The sequence below is a fragment of the Phyllostomus discolor genome, chromosome 11 (genome assembly GCF_004126475.2).
Source record: "Phyllostomus discolor isolate MPI-MPIP mPhyDis1 chromosome 11, mPhyDis1.pri.v3, whole genome shotgun sequence".
NCBI lineage: Eukaryota > Metazoa > Chordata > Mammalia > Chiroptera > Phyllostomidae > Phyllostomus > Phyllostomus discolor.
The window spans coordinates 54,181,657-54,206,247 of NC_040913.2; the positions used below are offsets into that span (position 1 = coordinate 54,181,657).

Below are 24,591 nucleotides of genomic sequence, written 5' to 3' on the forward strand. Positions count from 1 at the left end.
CCAGATGTTGCTATGAAATGGGCACTAATGCAATAAAAAATAGAAACACTGAATGGATGCAGGCCTCTGCCACCATCATTTAGTATAATCTGGGTGTCCTTAGTTTCCTCTGGGGTAAACGTTTGCTCCAAAACTTTTAAAGGAGTTTGAGAGTTTCTCCAAGATACAGGACTGAGTTAAATTGGTCCCTAATTCAATCACAGAAGACAAGTTATTTCAAATCAGATTTAAATTTCTAAATTGTGCCCAACTCAGCATGAGGAGCTTATGGGCTTGGCATTATTGTTTCTCAACAACAGGGAGTATTAAATCACACAAAAAATGGAAGAGGGGAAAGAGAGGCACAGAGGGTACAGTGCCCATTATATATTTCACTGAACGAGTCAGTAAAGTATAGAGAACTACACCTTAAAGCCATCTTGCAGTTTTTAGCAAGAAGGTCTTTTTTTGTCCCAATTATATTTCTCCATGCCAATAAAAGGTAATTAGTCTGATAAAATATGAGATTATTTGTAGTATTTTTAAACAATCAATGATTTAATGAGTATTTCAGGCCACTCATGATCTGTTTGTCCTAATTATTTGTCATTTAAATGCCATACCTCAAGCTTTGCACAAGAAGAGAGGAGAGGAAGGAAGGGAGGGAGGGAGAGAGGGAGGGAGGGAGGGAGGAAGGGAGGAAGGGAGGAAGGGAGGAAAGAAGGAAGGAAATACTCCTATCTGTGAAGCAGGTGGTTGAAAGGTGTAAAATCTAATGAAAGTATTGTGTTATCCATAACACTAATAAGAAACACTCAGTCTATGTTATAAAAATTTTTTGTACTTTTAAAAATTATGTATAATTTTAATGAGTTATAGCTTTTAAAAAGTTAACCATGCATGGAACAGTGGGTTATAGATTTTTTTCTGTAGTCATTGTTTCACAGAGCCACAATCCATGTAAATAGATTTTAAATCAATGCACTGGTTGTATAAATAGCTATTAACTTTAGGAATTATTTTTATAAAAATAAAGCAAAAATAAATCTTGGAATAAAGCTTTAACAGGTGACTTGGTCATCACAGCTACTCCAGTACTACATGCTGAGAAGAAAGATTATAAATATGAAACTCTATAGGTTTTCTTCTTTTTTGCAGTCTTTTGTAGAAGACAAAAATGACACCATCATACAGTACCTAAAAGACTTGACAGGTATTGATTTGAAGCATGATATATCAAGTGGTACTGTAAAAAGGATTTCATGGTCATAAATTTTAATGTCTTCCAATTTTGCACCCTCTCAGTAACTTGTCAATAACAACTCTTCTGTATAAAATATTTGCTTTGCTTCCACATGGTATTAAAGTCTGATGTTCAATTGTTGGAGTATATAAAATTCAACAAAAGATAACTTCACATATGGATGTTCATAAATTTCTAAAACCTAACACATATCTTAAAATTAGCCTCACTACCAAAATATGTGTGCTTGCAAGCCATCAGTAGTTTTATTGTATTTTAAATAGTTTATGTTCTGTGCCTCAGATTACAGTGTCTGTACCAAGAAGTTCTCATGAAATCTGGCTTTTTACACATCAGTGTAAATTTTGTACATAAATTATAAAATTCAGGACTAAGAGTACAAAATGACTACCAGAACTGACATCCTTTATTAATAATGCTGTAGCAACTATCAGATTACTTAAGTATAATTTCAGCACCTGCTATTATAAAAAGCCCTCATTTGTCATTACTGATATTTTTTCCCAGAAATTATTCCTCAAATAATTTGAAGCATCTTTATGTATATAGCATTTTAATGCTTTATTGTTATGCTGACAGATTAAAGATGAAATAGCAATATGAGGATGTTTTAATTATGTCACCATAAGAAAAGATGTCATTATATTTATTCACTTAAAATCTTTTTCATAAAATGCTAAAACAATTTTTATAAACATTGTGCTTTTCTCTGTTTGGTAGGATAATGGCAGTAACAGGAATTGACCTTTTTTAAAACATCAAGGATATAATTTCTACTGACTAATATTTAAAACATCTACACCAGAAGCAAAGCAAATTGATAAATCAGCAAAAATACTTAGCAGAGTAAATTATCATTACGTGTACCTTCATTTTTAAAGAACCAAATATGTCCATACTTTTATTATGTAATAAAGTATAACCTCAACATTATTATAACATTAAAATTGTTTTATTTTATTAATGACCTGATTATACTCCATTCTTTCCTGATTGTTAAACTGTTTTTTTAAATGACTGCATGATTTCACAGACTCCTGTGACACTTCATATAGTGTTTTTATTTAAGATACTTAAACATCAAAAAGAAGCTTAAAGCTTTTTCAAAACTATTACTACAGAGAGAAGATTTCATCTGGGGTATCTAAATATCTATATAAAAGGGAAATATCCAATCTTCATTCTATAAGAAAAAAGGGAAAATCTGGTTATGTTTTTACATAAACTTTCTATAATTTTTATTTAAACATGTTTAAATGGAGTAATTTAGAGACCACACTGTTCAAATCTGCCTTCTATTTTACTGTACTGGATAAAATTTTTTCATTGAAATCTAAATTTCTATTAAGGGTTAGAAATGACATACTATATCTAAAAAAAGAAAAACTGTTATTGTGAGACACTATTTAATATTAGTATAGTTGTAACAGCTGCCTCTGTAAGCTTTATGAAAACCAAAAGACTACTTCAAAAGAAATTGTGGAAGGCAGGATAGTACAAAATAAGCCAAAGACAAATTATAAAATTTGAAAGAATTAACATATATTTTTTCTACTTTATTTCAAAAATAAGCACTCTAATTTGCAGGCATTATCTTTTAAAGTTCCAGCCAAAGCAGTTATTTAACGAGCCACTTGGTCATTCCACCTGTAACTCAACATGAGAGACTTTCTGCACCAAGGTGGCATTTCTGTAGGATTGGAAACACAATTATTCCCATTGTTCTGTTTGTTCTTACATAGTATTCTGAAAAATCCTGCCCAATGGCTGTTATTTTCTTTTTAAAATGTTATAAAATATTGAGTTATTCTATATACAGTCTGTAAGGCACTCAGGAGCCTCACATGGTTGAGATATTATTTGTTGATTTGTGTTTCTGGTATTATTAATCTTCCTGTAGGCAAGCAGGTGATACACCCTAATCAAATTGCGGTTGTTCAGGAGCAGTTTTCTCCTTCCCCTGAAAAAATTAAGTGGGCTGAGGAACTGATCACTGCCTTTAAAGAACATCAACAACTGGGAAAGGTAAATGTTTTATTAATGCCTTGGATGAAACTGTCGTTTAAAATACCATGGGGAAGAATAAAAAAATATTGAATGATTTTTTTTTACAAAACATATTTTGATGGGGAAGGTTTGTACTAGGGGGACAATACTTATTCATCAGTGAGAAACCCACCTAAAGTAAACTTGCCCTTCCATATTCTTAAGTATTTTACCAACTGTCTCTCAAGTCTGTCATTTTATTCCTTTCATAAACTCTATTGGCAGCATTTGAGAAAATAGAAGTCTGTTTAGTTTTTCTCTGTAGACTCTGATGCAGCATTTATGAAAAATAATTTTAGATCAAAGTGAGAGCAACTTGTAATGAAATAAACACAGTTTGATGAAACGGTTCTTGTGGAGAGAAGAAATAAATCTCAAGTTATTTTAGTATTGGAAGGGGAAAGTACACAAATCTCCTCTGGTTTAGTCATTTAAGAGTGGAAGATTGTGTATGTGCTTGTACCAATTTCTGGGTCTGAGATTTGGATAGAATGGAAAGCAAATTAACACTGGAGTACGGTTGTTCCTAATTTAGTGCATCATTGAGCCTCGCGTTTCCTGCTCTGTGGGTTTCTGCTATGTAAATATTGCAGTGGTGATGCGCAATCTGTCTCCACTTTGTGCCAGTAACACTTAAATTAGGTGTCGCCTGAAGGAAGATTTTATGCTAGTTGCAGCATTGTCAGTTAATTATCTTAAAGGTTATTTGCAATAATACCATGTGCCTCTTTTTAAGAGGATGGGGGAAAGTTGCATTTATAAATCTGTCCTAGAGGTAATATCTAAATTCAGCATTGTTCCTTACATAAGGAGTGAGATTTTGATACCTACAAGGCAGAAGTACTTAGAAGAGAAAGAATGTTGAAACATTGTTAAGGTTCTAAAGCTTAAACAGTCCTCCTTACAAAAAAAAAGACAAAACTGATTTTCAGTGGTGAAACAGTGACATCAATGTCATCACAAGTGTCATTTGCACTCTTCATTGACAGTAAAAACACCTGAAAATCCCAGTACTTGGGAAAGTAAGTAACAATATTAAATGGGTCATTCCTACCCCCTCACTGTGTATACCTGCTTTCAATTCCAACCGGGCATGCATGCTTACCTTCACACACTCACAAGATCATCTTTGTACAAACTTACACTTAAAATCAAAAGATAGAATCTGTGATATTGGAAACATCCCATTTGAATAGCATCCTTTCATTTCAAATCAGTAGTGGCCATTGGAAAAACATTGCAGTTCAATGAAAAATATTTTTAACTTGACATTGTATTTTATGTTCACTTCTATATCTTGACCAAAAAATCCAGATGGTCAAGCATAGATATTTACCTAAAGAGAAGAGTCCTGTACTTTTTCATTCATACATACAAATAACTCCATCCTCTACTCTCTCCCATGCTTGCCTGCACACACACTCCCTACATGTTCTACACCTCTGTGTGTACGTCATGCTAGTTGTAGACATGAATGTGATAAATACTTCCTACTGAAATAACAAACTGAGGCAGGATATGGACGATCAAAATACCAGACGGAGCAGAGTACCTGTCTGGACCAGCCTTGTGTTACACTGGGTTTCATATTGGATACCATCAAATGATGCCATTTGACATAAGTAAGCAGCTAGGGCTATGGGAGAGGTTACCCTAACTTTCAGTAGCCAGCAAGTAAAATCTAAGCAACAGACATATTCTTTTGCTGGCATTTAAATTCTTGAATGAAGGAAAAACAATACATTTTCATTGTATCTTGAAAGTGTTGTTCCCAGGGAAAATTGTCTCAGAGTGTCCCTGCCTTTTGATGATGGCAACTTAAATGTTAAATTATGAAGGGGGTTTTGTTGTTGTTGTTGTTGTTGTTTTAGTAAGAAATGCCCTCTTGTTAGAGTGTAAGCTTTCACAACAGTGTGGCAGCTTTTCTTAACATCAAACCATAGAAATTAGGGCAGAAGGGAGACTAACTATTAGGTCATTTCTTCCCTGCCCCATTTGTGTAGATTTGTTCCCTACAGCAAATTCTCCTGGTGCTTTGTCCAGCAAGGTTTAAATGATTCAAGTAATGGGGCTTCCAGTGGGGACATGTGGTTATTTTATCCAGTTCGCATGTTTCTTTCACTTTGCCTATAAATTGGCTGGCCATAAAAATTGGGTCTGCAAGTAGGTGACTCTGGGTCTTGAGAGGTCTTGGGGTCTAAATAATGTGGATTCTGTTCATAAAGGTTTAGTATAAATAGGTTGCTCAGTTGTATGAAGTATTGCTTCCAACAAACATCTAATCTGTTTTATTTCAAATGTGAATCATTTATGAAAACATACACCCTTGGTTACCTTGTCCAAAGCACAGATGACTCTGTCAGTGATGAGAAACTGATGATTTATGGCCTAGTGAGACACAAATTTCTAAAAGACCTTTTTCTCATCTGATGAAAAATTTCATTCAAGAAATGTTTTTGAGTAGAAATGACTCGAGAAGGCAAAATTATATATTCTTACTTTCCCTACTTCTTGCTCCTATCTTAAATTATATTCTTCCCTAAGACCAAAGGTTTAGCTGAAATGTACAGTTAATGCTGGTAATTGTGTTTTCTATAGCAATAATAATCATTGTTATATAGTTTTAATAATTATTGAAAAATAAAAGTCCTACCTTGTTTTCCCTTTTCTCTCCCAATAACAGTATTCATTGGAATACTTAGATCATGAGTAGATAAATTATTGGGGTTCAGTCTTTGGTATTATATGAATTTTTTGTTTTATTTTAATTAGAAGTTCTAAAGAAAGAAAGTTTAATTCTTTTAGCCTAGTATCAGGTGACAACACTTTATATTAAATAATAATAATCTGCTTATATAATCTGTCACTGTTTGGCAGATAATGATACTTATGATTCCATTAAGAATTTTGCCTGGTAAAATAGTTTCCACTAATAATTAGGCTGTAGATTGACATTAAGGACTAAGGTCACCTGTTGAAAAATGTCTAAACATTCCACATACTCTATGTTCCTATTTTAATTCTCATAAGCTAAAATATTTCTAATTAGCTGACATCACTTATGAGATATAAATCCACAATATTAATCAAACTTGATTCTTTCTTCTATCCATTCAGAAAAATGTATTTTGAGATGGAAGCTGTCTGTCATTAATTATTTGAGCTTTGAATTATTTGATAAAATATTTTAGCCAGGATAAATCACTTCCATGTAACTTATTTTAAATTTATAAATGATTTTCTTGAAAGTTAATTTTATTTTATGTCATTTTTCATAGTAATATTGATTCCAATAATATTTGAAATTTTTTCATAAACTGAATTTATTATGCCTATTAAAATATTATTTTAACAGTTTTTTTAATTTTTGTTAAATTTATTGGGGTGACATTAGTTAATAGAACCATACAGGTTTCAAGTGTACATCTATGTGTACTGTTAACAGTTTTTTTTATCAACTAAGAACTGTATGTAGTATGAAAATTAGATCATTGAAATGAAAACATCTCAAGCAAATAATTAGTTAATATTAGTTGATATCAGTGGAAATTATGTTAATAAATAAATGTATATAACATATACTATATGTACATTCATGTATGTATGATACTGTGTATTTTTTCATGTCTATATTATAAATTCAGTGCTAATTTTATTCTTTTTCCATATTCATACTTCTTGGGCAAAAATGACAGCTAAAGGAAACAGTTGCTTTTCAAAAATGATTGATAATCCCAAGAAATTTTAATATAAGAATTTACCATTTCTTTACAAATGGAGGCTCTAACAGAAAAATATGAAAGAATAGCAAAATGTAGTACATGTGACCAATTTTTAAAGATATTTTGCTATACAGGTTTCAAGTGTATATTTGCAGTAACTGCCTGCAAATATAGCTTTGCTTCATTTTCCATTTTCCTAGCATTCTGGTTTATTGATATCATTGCCACATGTACTTTATTTTGTTTCTGAAGGATTTTGTTTAACTTTTTCAAAATTTTTCATTTGTTATAGCTTTGCAAACTAACTAAAAAACAAGGAAGGGGAAGTGTTCATCTTTAAAATCTAGGTTCAATTAGCAACTCTAAAAGTTAAAAGCAAAGTCACTGACTTGATATAACAACTGTAAATAACACACATAACTGAAACATTCTAATTTCATGGGAGTCGGCAATAATGCAAATTAATGTTTGTATTCATAAGCAAATCCTCTGCTGAAATATAAATTAGGAACTTATATTGTGGTAAAGAAAAAAGAAAAAGTGTTTTTTCCCTTATGTAAGTTTTTTCATCTAGAAAATTACAAAGAATACCCCACACACCCACACGCACCAATATTTAGAGCAAATTATTTTCATAGGTTATTGGTTGTGGCTCACACACCTTTCATTTGTTCCCGAATGCAGGGCTTTACAAAAGAAAGACTGTTTGGTCCAGAGAGCCTTCTAAAAGGCTCCCTGAGAGAACTCGGAGGTCTCTCTAGCCAAAAATATTGTTTCTGCTTATTCAAGTGCCAGAAATCCCACTGCCACCCTTTCATGCAGATCAAATAAACCATCTACAGATTTGGTTGTTGTCTTTGTCATAAGAAAGTGTTGGTTCCACTAACAGACAACAATGTATCTTCCCACATCCATGCTTCCCACCACCCATGGCCTTTCCCCCCTTTATTTGTAAGTTGGAATACTAAAATCTGATGGATTGATTTCTAGTGAAAAAGAAAGATGAAAGGACATAACTCTACTTTTGAGATTCTTATGCATTGCATTTCTCTCTTTATTTCCTTGTTTCTTTGATATTTTTAGAAATACCAGTATATGCCATAATTTTGACTTTAAAAAGTCAAATTCATAGAAAAGCTGAGAGCCTGCCAATGATGACCTTAAGGCTGATTTAATTAACAACAAGTTGCAGATTTCTAAACATTGAAAACAAAGTGATACAACTCTAATGCTTATCGTATTCTATTTCACATATTTTCAGAGGCAAATGGCTTGTTCAGTATTAGAGGATAAGAGATTTTTGTATTAGATTAAATCTGATAACTTTTAGAGTTGTTTGCTCCCTCAATTTATAATACGTTCTTAAGTATATTTTAACCAAAATAACTTTTTCTTGTTTATATTTTTGAGGATTTTTTTTTTGCTCAGCTCCAATTAAAAAGAGTAAACTTTTTAGTTGGATAAGGTCTCAGAAATTTTCTAGTCATATTGCTTCAGTTTGCAGCTTCATACACCAAAACCCAATAAGGATTTGGAAGTTGTCTGAGGTCACTCATGGCCAAGGTGATGATAGAATCCCAACCAAAGTTCTGGGCTTACTTTATAAATAAAGATGTGAACATGGCATAAATGCAGTTTCACTTTGGTCACAGAGAATTAATCCCATGTTAATGACCAAAACCTTAAAAGTATTTGGTCACAAATAAAATGTGAATTTGGATAGTTCAGATTAGCATCTTTTTCTTATTCATGCACTTTTGGGGGGGGGGGGGCAGGGAGCCATGAGCAGAAACAGATGAAGAAAGAAACAACGCAGAGTATCCATGTGCCTTCCCAGCCACTATTTGCCATGTGGTCCCTCCCTCACAATTCTATCCTGTACTTCTCCACCCATCCTACCCCAGAAAGACTTCTTAGCTCTGATCACTGCAAACTGCATTCTGTTTTACTAGTCTCTTTATTTCTTCATTCATTCTATTTAATTCCTTCAGTCTCCCAAAGTAGACTAGGAGCCTTTGGCAAAGAGGCAGTATCTCGTCCCACCCTCAGTTCCATCTCCTTCAAAGGACAGGTTCTCAAAGTCACATTCTCAGTTACATCTGTGGTTGCACAAACAGGCCATGGCTTTCAAAGTCTTTAATAGCAAGATCTAAATAAGGGGCCTGAAAAGATGGTTTTACTCCTTGGACATCTTTCTCTTCCCTTTATAGTATTGCTCCCTCTTACTGTGTTTGGCTCTGTATATTTCTGTATATGTCTCCTGTTCCTCTCTCATCTTCCTCTCCAAGAATTCTTTCTTGTTTCTTCCTTTTCTTAATATTTTTCTCTCTCACTACATCATCTCTATACCCCCCACCATCCCTTGCCTTCTCTCCTTTAAGTGATTTTAATAGAGGAAATCAGAGCATTCTTTTAATTTTTATTGTATTTGTTAAAGAATTTTTAAATTCTTTTTATATTAAGGGCAGATAAATGAAATTTTATTATTAAAATATATAATTCAAGATTTTCTATAATTCATTTCTTTTTTTTCCATTTTAGGTTAGTGTACCTCAGTGAAAAAACAAGGGGGTATTTCTTACTATTACCCTAGAGAGTAAAGAATTCTCTCTTCTGTATCACTTACCACCTAGTAGCATCTTGGACAGAAATAGGAACACAATATAGGGTTAGTAAATACTATTTAGCAAACTGATTTCTAAATTTCTGACACTGTTAAAAATTATTTGTTGTACTTTCATTTATTGATTTTAGAGAGAGAGAGGAAAGGGAAGAGAAAGAAACATCAATTTGTTGTTCCACTTATTTATGCATTCATTGGTTGCTTCTTTTATGTGCCCTGGTCAGGAATTGAACCCACAACCTTGGCATATGGGGATGATGCTCTAACCAAATGAGCTTCCCAGCCAGGGCTTATTGGGAAGCCCTGTACTTTTTTAACAGTATATAATGCTGACCTTTTGTTTCCTTCTAGAAAAATGGAAAGGAAAAAAAGGTCACCACTTATTCCATCAGTTATTGTTATCAGTTAGTTATGTATTAGTAAATCCTTTAAAGTGGCTTCTAGTTAATATTTGTTTGGTTAGATATGTTTTCCCAAGAAATAATAAGTCTAGACTATATAAAATAAAAGTTAATATTATTGGTATTAGCTGCAAGCTGCTGAAAATGGCCTTCATTCTGTGCTTTTCTTATAGGTAATACCAGCATAAATTTGACATGAAATATTCTAAATTAAATAAAAATATTTACACATTTATCTCAGTGTTAAAAAAGTATTTGCAGACAAGGTTTCTACTTTAAAAAAAAACAATCTGGAAGGGAGGTGATAGTTTCAGAACTCTAGATAATGACTAAAAAATTGATGAATTATATAAACTTAACAATGGGTAACTTTTATAGAGTATGAATTATACCACAGCAAACCTATAAAAAACTGAGAGAATTAAGCACAATATCTAATTTGCTAGCAAATGTAGAAACTCCTTTTGATTTTGCAACATGCTTATAAATCCAATTGTTTCACCTTAGTAGGTAGCTATCCACATGGGGAACTTGGCTTGAGTTTTCCAGGTTTCCTTATCAGAAGATATTTAAAACAAAAAATTGTCTATTCTGTCTGATCACTCTGCCTGAAAAAATTTAAAGATAAATCTTGCTGCTTACATTTCATGACTTCTGAGAAGAATTTTAAAAACAGAAGGCACCTTTGGTCTTCCTTATCCATTTGTGAAGTAAGGATGGCTCTGATCCACTGAGACACTCCATCTGGGCAGTAGATGAGTCTGGACTGGTCACATATTAATATAATTGACCCAAACATTCACCTCAGCAGTCCTCCCTACTGTTCAGCCACCTCCACCTGCCCTGCCAAATTCATTTTCCAAAGCTTCTACAGCTTCTTTTTTTCTTCTCCAACTTGCTAAAACTGTTAGTAAAGTCCCAAATTAATCTTAACAAATGTACAGTACTGTTTCTATTTTCTATGTAGAGTTAAAGCTAAATCATTATTTTTTAAAACACAAAATGTTAATGAAGTCTACTCATTTTACATCTACTCAATAGCCACATTCCACAGAATTTCCTCCTTTTTTACAAACCAATTGGGCCTTTGTCTTTGCTAGGATTTCCTTATCCTGCTCATTCTCTGTCCTTTCTTCCATTACTTCCTCAGCAAAAGCAGTGCTCTCAATTTCAGGTCACCTGCATTTGATTAGTAGCTCCTCCAGCTGATATTCTCAGTTTTTAAATTCTATTAAGTAATTGCTTTCAAATACTGATGCTGTGTCAAATATATAGCACCCCCAAGTGTAGAGTCCAGTTTATAAGAGTTTAGAGAGGTACTGTCTGGGTAGCTCAGTTGGTTAAAGCATTGACCTGATACACCAAGGTAGTGGGTTCAATCCCTGGCCAGGTGACATATAAGAATAAACCAATAAATGTATAAATAAGTGGAACAACAAATCTGTTTCTTCTCTATCTCTCTCTCTCTCCTCCCCCACATGCCTTTGTCTCTCTCTAAAATCAATCAATAAATTTTTTTTAAGAAAAGACTTTAGCCCTGGCTGGTATGGCTCAGAGGTTGAGCCCCAGCCTGCAAATAAAAATGCTGACAGTTCGATTCCCAGTCAGAGCACATGCCTGGGTTGCAGGCCAGTACCCAGTTGGGGATGTGCAAAAGGAAGCCAATCAATGTTTCTGTTGCACATCAGTGTTTCTCTCCCTCTCTTTCTCCCTCCCTTCCTGTCTCTCTAAAATATAGATAATAAATAAATAAATAAATAAAACCTTTAAAAGGTTTAGAAGGAATAGAAAGCTTTAGGCATGAGTTAGCTTCTTCTAATTGCATCTTCAAGAACACTGATGTCTCTCAGTACCCTTGAAGCTACCCTGAAATCATAAAATCCTGTTATGATTCAAATGCTCTCTCAGTAGGCTTCTATGACATATGGAATTAAATCATCTCTGGGTAACAAGAGCAGTAGCTGTAATTGCAGCAATAGTATAGCAGTGATTGTGGTGGTGGTAACAGCAACCAAATAGAGGTGATAGCATTGGTGGTAGTAGTGGCAGCAGCCTCAGCAAGGACACAATCATAGCAGTGGTGACAGTAATGATGGTGGTAGCAGCTGCAGTTTCCATGTACTAAGAGCCTGTTTGTGACAGACCATTGTATACATGGTTTTATTTAATGCTCACAATAACTCTACAAGGGAGCTATTATCATCCCGATTGTACAGATGAAGCAACTGAGGTTCAAAAACATAACATTATTTGCTGTGGGTCACACACAACAAAAGGGATAGTCTGGGTTCAAATTCAGGTATAGCTGACTCAAAAGCCCATTTTCCTAATCCCTGTACCAAATGGGAGAACCCAGAGAAGCAAGTCCCTTTCTCTCCAGGTATCTTTGTATACTTTTTGTCTCTTGCAGCTACTGAATACCACCTCAGAATATGCCCATTCTGGAGAATTGACATTTCTCTTTGTTGGAAAATCACAGAGGGGCTGCTTGGCTAGGTCATCCCTGATGGCCTCTCAGGCCAGTACTGATCTGACAGGTGGAACTCTGCTGAGAGCATACAGGGCCCTCCATTCCATTTTCCATGGATGGTTCTGTGCTCCTTTTACAGCCAGAGTTACAGGGCAAAAAGGATGGTAGGGGTAAAGAGGGAGCTTCTCCAGACTTTTCCACCTTTCAGAATTTGGAAAATAAATCCAGTACATTGCCCAGGTTGCAAGATCCCCAGCATCTCACACCCACTCTGAGACAGGGGCTGCAAGGACCTTCCCAAGCAGTTCAATTAGGCCCAAATTGTCATTGCATTCCCCAATTAGGTACAAAACTAACTCCCTTCAGATAATCCAACTGTTTCATTCTTATGAATCATTTACAAGGCTTCCCCATCATAAGCCATGGAACGTCATCTGTCGGAATTTCACTGCTAGTAGAGAGATTAGCCCGATGTGAGTTGTTGCCCATGTTGAACGACTTCAGTAAAACTTTTAGAAATGTCACATAGAGACATACTAGTATCTATAATTCTCTGGCCATAGATGTAAATGGTATTCAATTTTAATTCAGAACATTATTAAAATACTTATCAAATAATCTAAAGTGATAAAAATATTCTCTACTTTCCAAGTCTTCAATAATATTTTTACAAAAGATATTTATTCATAAAACAAATGGTTACTGATATTCCGAAGTATATATAAGGATGAAATGTCACTGTCTTTAATCCTTCTCATAAATGTTTTGGGTTTTCTTTTTCAGGACCTAAAATGGCATTCACACATTTATTGTTACATTTTTTTCTCACTGAAAATGTCCTTTGGTATCTCTTATATCAAAATAATTACAATAATAGCTTTCAAATGGAAACTCAGGATAGAAGCATGTTATATTTTAGTAGTTTCCAAATTCAGTTACTAAAATTGCATTTTTACATATTTGCTTATCTGCACCTTATGTATCATTTTTTCAGCTTCATCTTAAGTAATAATATCTATGAAATAACTATTTACATATGCTAGTTATTTTTTATACATGACATCAAAATAAAAATTTTAAATATATAGCATACTCTATATAGAACAAACATATATTTAAATTTTTTATATAATCATCACAGGTACCACAGTTAACAGCCATACTTTGGGATGTATAGATTAGTGGGAAGAGTTTTAGATTTGGGATGAAAACCCTTAGATTCTAATCCTCTCCTTCTGGCATTAGTAAGTTCCTTTAAAAAAATTAATACTAGCCCTGGCTGGTGTAGCTCAGTGGCTTGAGTATGGGCTGAGAACCAAAGTGTCGCAGGTTCGATTCCCAGTCAGGGTACATGCCTGGGTTGCAGGCCATGACCCCCAGCAACCACACATTGATGTTTCTCTCTCTCTTTCTCCCTCCCTTCCCTTTCTAAAAATAAATAAAATCTTTAAAATTAAAAGCAAAGATTAATACTGAACCATAGTGTTTGCATCTGTTAATCAGAAATAACCATGCTGCCCTGGCCGGTGTGGCTCGGTGGATTGAGCACTGGCCTTCAGATCAAAGGGTCACCAGTTCAATTCCTGGTCAGGGCACATGCCTGGGTTACTGGCCAGGTCCTCAGTAGGGGGCGCTCGAGAGGCAACCACACATTGATGTTTCTCTCCCTCTCTTTCTCTCTCCCTACCCCTCCATCTAAAAATAAGTAAATGAAATCTTTTTTAAAAAAGAAAGAACCATGCTTTCCCTACTATAAGTGAGAAAATGTCTTTGAAAATATTTTGTAAAAGTGTAAAATACTATCAGATGAAAACTTTGATTTTTTTAGTAGTGAATCTTCCTAACAAGATTGAACTCTTCCAATTTTTAGTTTGGAAACAAATATCCTAGGGCTTACTGAAGGCTATAAGAGTACAAACCACAGTTGCTCCTCAAGAGAGAATGAACTATCTTCTCCTGGCACCCAGAGAGCCATCTGTGAATGGAGGGTCAGTCCATCCATGATGGTCACACTCAGAAGCAATGCTGAAATGGGCTGGGCCAGCTTTTAACTTTTCCATTGTTGGGTTCCGGGACCACCAATGGACAGAGGGAAAGTGCCCAGAATAAAGGAAAAGAAAAAGTAGTTTAGCTTCCTCTCCTTAGGATCTGAAAGGAGCAAGCCTAAGGCACGCCAGGGCAGGCAGCAAGAACAGAGGGATTCCAATGAGTTTCAATCTTGCTTCATGAAGCAGAGGTTAAGTCTTATGTGCTTTGTCATAAAGTCAAGTGGCTAATGAGTAGCAGAACCAATATTTTAAAATGTCTGTCTTCCAGATTGCTTTAATTTGGGCTTATTTAGGCTCCCTTTCCTCAGGCATGAGTAATCCCTTCATCCATAGAGCCATAGAAAGATCTGGTATCTCATACTGTAGTCCTTTGTTTTGTTTGATCTATTGAGTCACTGGTGACCAGAAACATGGAGGTCTTGAGAAAAAGGGAGAAAGCCAAACCCACTCTTAGTCTCAGTGTGCTACTGCTCATTCCCCCATACCTCTCTTGGCCTTTATTTGGCATCCCTAATCTTCTAAACCTGACTTTAAAAGTACCTATTCTTGGATTTCTGGTCAAGACAGAGGCATAGGTAAATGTGGTTTGCCTCCTCACACCACCACAGCAAAATTACAACTAAAATATAGAACAAACATCACTCAGAATCATCAGAAAATTGAGCTGTATGGAAATCTGACAACTAAGGAATTAAAGAAACTACATTCATCTAGATGGCTAGGAAGGACAGAGTCTGAGACCAAGTGATCTCAAACCCATGTGTGGTGAATATAAAATGAAGGGATATCTTGGGAGCAAGGGATCTAACCCTCACACCAGACCACCCAGTCCAGGGTCCCAGTGCCAGGAAGATAAGTTCCCAAAACTACTGGCTGTAAAAACCAGCGTGGGTTGGGTTGGAAAGCAACTGTGGGATCCTTGGGCTTCTCCTCTTAAACAGCCTTGCACCACACATGGACTTATTCAGACTCATTCTGGACTCCAGCACCAGGGCAACAGCTTGAAGGGCAACAGTGGCCTACAGGGAGGAACTGAAGTGCCTGGCATCAGGGCAAGAGCTTCGGGACAACTTTCTCCCAGATAGAACTGCAGACAGTGGCCATCGTACCTTTTCTGAGCCCTCCCCCACATAGATCACAGTGCAGTAGCACTATATCTGAATTTCCATCAACCTGGCACATACCCATATGAAGGGCTGGGCTAGGCACAGGCTTCAGACTTTCCCAAATCTGCTCAAACAAGCAACATCTGAGCTCAGCCTCTGCACCTCTCATTGAGTGGCCCCAGTCCCAGCATTAGCAGCAGCCACCTGCAGATCACTTTAGACTTGTACCAAGGAGCCCCAGACAGAACACAGATGGAGGGTGACTTTAGCCACCACCTGGAACACCCAGAGCCTGTGCACCCAGTGGACAGTTACAGATCACATCAGAATACCACACAACCACCTCCACAAGCCACAGAGGGAGGTTGTTGCTGGCCAGGGGTCACAGCTAGTACCACCAGCTGTCTAGTTTGGGTAAATCCCTCTCATTGACCTGCTGACAGCAATCGAGACTTCTCTACAAAAGGAAGGAGTACTCAGCCCATATGGAGGGATCACCTTAAGTACACAGCTTGGGAGATAGGGGAGGCTATGCCATGGACCGTACAGGACACCTGCTGTATTAGACAACACTACCAATACATGGAGTCAAAGCAGCTCTACCTAATACATAGAAACAAACAGTGAGGCTGCCAAAATGAAGAGACAAAGAAACATCCCACATGAAAGAACAGATCAAAACTCCAGGAAAAGAACTAAACAAAATGCAGATAAGCAATCTATCAGAAGTAACGTTCAAAACACAGGTTATAAGGATGCACAGGGAACTCACTGGGCACTTCAACAACATAAAAAAAGACCCAAGCAATAATGAAGGATATACTAACTGAAGTAAAGAACAATTTACAGAGAATCAATAGTGGAATGGATGGAGCCAAGAGTCAAATCAATGATTTGGAACATAAGGCAAAAAAAAGACATCTAATCAGTATACCAAGAAGAAAAAAGAATCCAAAATATTGAGGATAGCTCTGGCTGGTGTGGCTCAGTGGATTGAGCACTGGCCTGCAAACTGAATAGTTGCCAGTTCAATTCCCAGTCAGGGCACATGCTTGGGTTGCAGGCCAGGTCCTCATTTAGGGGCATGTGAGAGGCAACTGTTTCTCCTTTGAACAATGATGTTGGTCTCCTTCCCTTTCCCTCGCTCCAAAAATAAATAAATAAAATCTTTTAAAAAATTTTAGGATAGTGTAAGAAGCCTCTGGGACAACTTCAAATGTTCCAACATTCACATCATAGGGGTGCCAGAAGGAGAAGAGAAAGCGCAAGAAACCGGAAACCTATTTGAAAAAATAATAAAAGAAAACTTCCCTACTTTGGTGAAGGAAATAGACATATAAGTCCAGGAAGCACAGTAAGTCCCAAACAAGATGGACCCAAAGAGGACCACACCAAAATACATCATAATTAAAATCCCAAAAGTTAAAGATAAAGAGAGAATCTTAACAGCAGCAAGAGGAAAGCAGATAATTACCTACAAAGGAGTTATAAATAAGACTTATCAGCTGATTTATCAAAAGAAACTTTGCAGGGTAGAATGGAATGACAAGAAGTATTCAAAGTGATGAAAAGCAAGGACCTACAACCTAGATTACTCTATTCAGCAAAGCTATCATTTGGAATTAAAGGGCAGATAAAGTGCTTTCTAGACAAGGTCAAGTTAAAGGAGTTCATCATCACCAAACCATTATTATATGAAATGTTAAAGGGATTTATTTTAAAAAAGAAGATAAAAACTATGAACATTAAAATGGCAAAAATACATAGCAATCAACAACTGACTCTAAAAAACTAAGTAAACAAGAAGAACAAAGGCAGAATCACAGATATGGAGAACATTGGGACTGTGGCCAGTGAGAAGGGGGTCTGGGAGAATGGGGGGAAAAGTGAAGGGATTAAGGAATGCAAATTGTAGTTACAAAATAGGCAGGGGGATGTTAAGAGCAAGTATAGGAAATGGAGTAGCCAAAGAACTTATATGCATGACCCATAGACCTGAACAATGGTTGGGGGGCAGGGAGTTGTCAGAGGAAGTGGAGGATGCTGGGTGGAGGGGGACAAATGGGGAAAAATTCGGACAGCTGTAATAGCATAATTATTTAAAAAGAAAAAAAAAGAAAACTATCTATTCCTCAAAGTCCTACCTGGGAAGGACTGTCCTTGATTCAATAGCTCTTTCTGTGGCTCCTCTGTCTTTGTATCACTAATATAATATACACGTTTGTATTTTAACTGTTAAGTCATTTGCATGAGTTAACCTGACCGCAACCCTACATCACATTTGTTGAGGTTAGATACTGTGTCCTACTGGAAACTCAGCAAGTATCAGTCAACTGACCAGTGAGTATTACCAGACCAGGAAAAAATCAAGCAGGGCAGAAAGACACCAGCAGATAAAGGGAAAGAGAAACAGAAAACAGATTCTATATTCCTATATCATGGCCCACTCTGTCACCCAGCTCTGGCCCCACAAAAGAACCAAGCTTCACTCTGAACCATATTACAGGTACTGGGTTCTGTGAATTCAAAGAAATATGACATGAGGCTGCTGCCCTCAAGAACTTCACAGCATAGTAAGAAAGACAGCAATGTAAACAATTAGAAAATTCTGAGTGTGACAACAGCTACAAAGGGAGGCTGCCTAAGGGAAAAAAGGAGATGGATTAGCTCTACAGGGGCTATGACATTCCTGTGCCTTGAAGCCCAAGAAGTTTTGCCAGATAGACTCAGAAAGGAACTTGAGAGCAGAGAACAGAGGGTGTGGGAGAGGTACTGGGGTGTGTGTGTGTTGGTGGACTGACAGGAGAACTCAAGGCTGAGGGCTGAGGCAGGGCTGGGTCTCATCAGTGGACCAAAAGGGTCCCTGCCAAGGAGATTGCACTTGATCCTACAAGTCCAAAGGGAGCCAAAGCAGGGTTTTAAGCAAATGGATGATCCTATTTGATGTTTTAGAAAAACTGCAGCAGGATCCCAGTTAGGAAGGTGCAACTCCTCTGTCAAGTGTCCCAACACTCTCTCAGTGGGACCTCTGTCAGCCAGCCTAGGAGCTGGGCAACCTCCCCACTGAACTTTGGAGGACAGGCAACCAAATTTACTCCTTAACAGGAACATCATAATCAAATTGAGGGGACCAAGGCTATACTAGGACCAAGGTGGTAAGTTGAAAAAATTGGAAAGAAAGCAACAGTGTCTACCAGAGCATCATCTTTACCCATTTTGAGGGGTATTAAGGAACAGTTAACTTTGTGGGTAAGGAAGAGCTATATCACAGGAGGTCATGGCTGAGCCTGAGAGGATTTAGCAAGTAGAAACACAACCACGATCCTAAAGAAAAATTTAATAATGGCCAACACTGACTTAAAGTTTTAGGAATTCCCTGGGAACTGTTGTGACGTAAATAATTAATTCACTGGGTGTAAGACTTAGTGTCACAGAGGAGGAAAAAGAAGGACTATAACAGCTCTGCTCAAACACTGTCATTAATGCCAACAGAGACATCCCCCTCATAAGAACTTGCCCCAACACCGTCATTGAAAGGCACTAGGGAGAACTCCCTGAAGGTCCAAAGTATTTATTTGAAAATAAAGTGAGTAGGGAAAGCATTATATTAACTTACAGCTTCTAGAAAATTACTCTTTGAGTACTCTAGAGAAAAAAAAATCTCAAGTACTAACTGCTGGAAATGTAAAATGTATGAATATTTCCCATAGATACGAGCACTATTGTCATCACCACCATCATCATCAATACTTTTGCCACCAAATTGTAAGTCAGATTCTCCCCCCATGAAGAACTTCAGAGTCTGATAAAATTCACACATTTCAGTGTCTAACTTGCCACCAGGCAATGACCAAAGTGGTAGAAAAACTACATATAGCCTAATAATACTTGTTTTCCTTGTGCCGATAACACCCAGGAGGCTTACATGTGTGTAGTAAGATGTGCCAAAGTGATTGACCAATCATTTTTTTTACAACAAATAACTCAATGGGTAATTGTTGAATAAAAGTCCATTGCACAATAAGCTCCATGGCAACTGTAGCAGGGAATGCATAGCGTGCTGTAGGTATGCAATATATCTAAGTGAGCTGTGTAATCTGACAAAGATGATTGTGATTGGAAAGGGCAGCCACTTCAGATCATCTGATTTCTCCATGTTCATCACACTAGCTTTTCCTCTAATTCTCCTTGTGTTATGTAGGACCTGCTTCTTCCCTGTTCCTCCAGCAAACTGTAAGCTCCTTGAGGGCTGGGAATTGGACCCATATCCAAGCCATCCTAACCATTTCCACCCAGGAAAGCTAAAACAGAGCTTCTCAAACTTAAATGTGTGTTAAATTATCAGAGAATTCCTGGCCAACCCATAGGACTGCATAAAACCATATAGGATCCAGCCCAAGAAACTACTTGTGCACCCCCCTCCCACCCTCCATCCCCCACCCCCTGCTGATGATTCTGATTCAGGCAGTCAGAAATCCCACTCAGAATGTTTTTCAATCAATAAGCCCAGGGTGTAGGCCAGAAACACATGCTTTGGATCAGTTAGAGCCAGGTTTTATCCCAACTCTATATCTACTACTTACAGGGCAGATATGTAACAAGTTTCTTAAATTCTTTATGTCTCACTTTCCTCAGTTATAAAATGGGGATGGATACAAACTCATAGCAATTAGCAGAATGATGGTTGCCAGAGGCTAGGGGAGGGGAGCTGAGGAGTAGTTGTTTAATGGGGACTGACCAAGTTTTGCATTTGCAAAATAAAAAGGGGTCCGGAGATTGGTTACACAACGATGTGAATGTGCTTAACACTACTGAACTGTACACTTAAAAATGATTATTACTGTAAACTTTGGGCCATATGTTTTTACCACAATTAAAAAGAAATAGAAAAAATATTGTTAATGGGGATGGGCATTACAGGAAATAAAGTATGTCCAGTGCAAGGCACAATTCTGGGCTAACTGCTCAAAAACATACAGCTAGTACTATTGTCATAGCCATGATTCTTAAGGTGTTTTAAACGTGAATGAATTACTATTTAAAGGCATTTTAAACTAAATTATATAGTCTAAATCTTCAAACTGATGGAAGTTCCTTTATTTTGAAAATAGTATGTGTGCCAATTTATCAGGAATGCACTGGGCTATGAAACTGTAAGCATTTACTAAGGAATGTTTCAACCCTCCCTGCAAATCTAAGTAGTTTGACAAAGTGTGTTTTTCTAAATCCTGACCAACAGACCATTCACATTTCACAGGTAGATCCATATATTAAAAAACCAACCCGTAATGTTGGTTGATATGTTAAAGCAGGAGGATATTCATACTAGGCCATGTGATTATTTTTTTTTGTAGTTTTAAAAAAAATATTTTAATTACTTATTTTTTTAGAGTGAGGGGAAGGGAGGGTGAAAGAGAGGGAGGTAAACATCGATGTCAAAGAAACATTGATCGGTTGTCTCTAGCACACCCTCAACTGGGGACCTGGTCCGCAAACCCAGGCATGTGACCTAATCGGGAATCAAGCCAGTGACCTTTCAGTTCATAAGCTGGCACTCAGTCTACTGAGCCACACCAGCCAGGGTTAGTCTAATTCTTTTTTTTAAGTATCTTTTATTGATTATGCTATTACAGTTGTCCCATTTCCCCCCTTCACTCCCCTCCACCCTGCACACCCCCTCCCACCCACATTCCCCCACTTTAGTTCATGTCCATGTGTGACACTTACAAGTTCTTTAGCTTCTACATTTCCTATACTATTCTTGCCTTCCCCCTGTCTATTTTCTACCTACCATCTATGCTACTTATTCTCTGTACCTTTTCCTCCTCTCTCCCTCCCACTTTCCTGCTGATAACTCTCCATGTGATCTTCATTTCTGTGGCTCTGTTCTAGTTGTTGGCTTAGTTTGTTTTTGTTTTAGGTGTGGTTGTTAATAATTGTGAGTTTGCTGTCATTTTACTATATGTTTTTGATCTTCTTTTTCTTAGATAAGTCCCTTTAACATTTCATATAATAACAGCTGGGTGATGATGAACTCTTTTAACTTGACCTTATCTGAGAAGCACTTTATCTACCCTTCCATTCTAAATGAAAGCTTTGCTGGATAGAGCAATCTTGGATGTAGGTCCTTGACTTTCATGATTTGGAATACTTCTTTCCAGCCCCTTCTTGCCTGAAAGGTCTCTTTTGAGAAATCAGCTGACAGTCTGATGGGGACTCCTTTGTAGGTAACTGTCTCCTTATCTCTTGCTGCTTCTAGGATTCTCTCCTTCATTTTAATCTTGGGTAATGTAATTATGATGTGCCTTGGTGTGTTCCTCCTTGGGTCCAACTTCTTTGGGACACTTTGAGCTTCCTGGACTTCCTGGAAGTCTATTTCCTTTGCCAGAATGGGGAAGTTCTCCTTTATTATTTATTCAAATAACTTTTCCACTTGTTGCTCTTTCTCTTCCCCTTTTGGTACCCCTATAATTCGGATGTTGGAACGTTTCAAGATGTCCTGGAGGTTCCTAAGCCTCTTCTCATTTTTTTGAATTCTTATTTGTTCATTCTTTTCTGTGTGGTTGTGTCTTTCTTCCTTCTGGTCCACTCCATTGATGTGAGACCCAGCTTTCTTTCCATCACTATTGGTTCCCTGTGCATTTTCCTTTATTTCACTTTTCATAGCCTTCCTTTTTTCATCTAATTTGTGACCAAATTCAACCAATTCTGTGAGCATCTTGATCACCAGTGCTTTGAACTGTGCATGTGATAGGTTGGCTACCTCTTCATTGCTCAGTTGTATTTGTTCTGGAGCTTTCATCTCTCCTTTCATTTGGGTCATTTTTTTGTCTTGACATGCCTGTTACATAATGAGGGATGGAGCCTTAGGTGTTCCTCAGGGCGGGGCAACCCAGTTGCTGGGTCGTGATGCTGTGTGTGGGGCAGGGGTCCAAGAGGGAACAATGGCATTTCCTCTTTTGTCTGCTGGATTTCAGTACTTCCCCTGCTTCCCGCAATCAAATTGTGCCCTTCTGGTGCTGATTCCCATGTGGGTGGGTTTCTGTATGTTCTGGGACCCTGTGGGTCTCTCCAGCAAACTCTCCTGTGATGCTGGGAGTTTCCCCTGGCACCTCAACCTCCACAGGTGTTTTTAATTGGTGTTTTCAGGCTTTATTTTCCTGCACTGGGACCGTGGGTTGTGTGGTCTGTCTCACTCACCAGTTTCACCTGGCTTATCTGCACGGGAATGTGGGACCTCCTGGTCCACCAGCTGCCATGCATGCCACTCTCCTCCATAATCCGCCACCTTGCTGGATTTGCCCGCTGCCACCCTGTGCCCGGGGTCTGCCAGCCACTGCTTTTTTTTGCCTTGACCTCTCTTTGCCTGGCTGCCCGAATCCACCCCTCCTACCGATCTGGATGAATATGTCTATTTTAACTCCTTGGTTGTCGGACTTCCATATAGTTCAATTTTCTGTCAGTACTGGTTGTTTTTTTTTTCTAAATTTTTGTTGTCCTTATTTTGGTTGTGCAAGGAGGCACAGTGTGTCTACCTATGCCTCCATCTTGGCCAGAAGTTTCTATACCATTTTTTATATCTCCCCATCTATTTTATGCCTACTAATTATGCTTCTTTTTCCTTGTACCTTTCCCCCACATTCCTCCTTTCCCCCTCCCCACTGAACTCCCTCTCTGTGATGCCCATTTCTCTGATTCTGTTCATGTTCTGGTTGTTCGCTTACTTTTTGTTTTCATTTTTTTTCTTTTAGGTTCATTTGTTGATAGTTGTGAGTTTGTTGTCATTTTACTGTTTGTATTTCTTATCTTCTTTTTCTTAGATAAATCCCTTTAATATTTCATATAATAAGGGCTGGGTGATGATGAACTCTTTTAACTTGACCGTATCTGGGAAACACATTATCTGCCCTTCCATTCTAAATGAAAGCTTTGCTGGATAGAGGAATCTTGGATGTAGGTCCCTGTCTTTCATAACTTCAAATACTTCTTTCCAGTCCCTTCTTGCATGCAAGATTTCTTTTGAGAAATCAGCTGACAATCTAATGGGCACTCCTTTGTAGGTAACTGTCTCCTTTTGTCTTGCTGCTTTTAGGATTTTCTCTTTGTCTTTAACCTTGGGTACTTAATGATGATGTGCCTGGTATGTTCCTCTTTGCGACCAACTTTTTGGGGACTCTCTGGGCTTCCTGGACTTCCTGGAAGTCTATTTCCTTTGCCAGATTGAGGACATTTTCCTTCATTATTTGTTCAAATAACTTTTAAATTTCTTGCCCCTTTTCTTCTTCTTCTGGCACCCTTATAATTTGGAAATTGGAATGTTTCAGGTTGTCCTAAAGAGTCCTCAGCCTCTCTTCATTTTTTTTGGATTCTTGTTTTTTCATTCTGATCCAGCTGGATGTTTATTTCTTCCTTTTGTTCCAAATCATTCCTTTGAGTCTGGTTTCCTTCCTGTCACTGTTGGTTCCCTGAATAATTTGCTTTATTTCATTTTGGGTATCTTTCATTTGTTTTTTCATTTTTCAACCAAGCTTAATCAGTTCTGTGAGCATTTTGATTACCAGGGCTTTAAATTCTCCATCAGATAGGTTGGCTATCTCCTCATTGCTTAGTTCTCTTTCTAAAGTTTTGCTCTGTTCTTTCATTTCGCCATATTTCTTTGTCTTGGTGCAGCTGATAAGTTATAAGGGGGCAGGTCTTTAGGTAATCACCCAGGCAGGACAACCCTCTCTGCTGCGCTGCATTGCTGCCTGTGGGGAAGGGACCAGAGAGGAAACAGTGCAGCTCACCTGCTTGTCTCTAGCACACTTTTCAATGAACTCTCATGTGAGACTGGGAGTTTCTCCCACTGTGGCAACCCCAGCCATAGCCCACAATCAGCCCTGAATCTCAGTTTTCCCCTTAAGTCAGTCCCTCCCACGCAGCCCCTGGAGCT

The 24,591-nt window shown here is 37.5% G+C and overlaps 1 protein-coding gene across 5 annotated transcripts in view; it reads left to right on the forward strand.

The window, feature by feature from the left end:
* CLYBL (citramalyl-CoA lyase) overlaps window positions 1-24,591 on the forward strand; it is a 338,666-nt gene that overhangs the window by 279,118 nt on the left and 34,957 nt on the right. For 3 of the 5 annotated variants that reach the window (XM_028526441.2, XM_036011412.1, XM_036011411.1), the window contains exon 7: window positions 3,144-3,268. In XM_028526441.2, coding sequence (XP_028382242.1) covers window positions 3,144-3,268 — 125 coding nt within the window. Of the gene's footprint in view, window positions 1-3,143; window positions 3,269-12,445; window positions 13,145-24,591 lie in introns of those variants that run through there. The other 2 variants (XM_036011410.1, XM_036011414.1) reach the window with 2 other exon arrangements.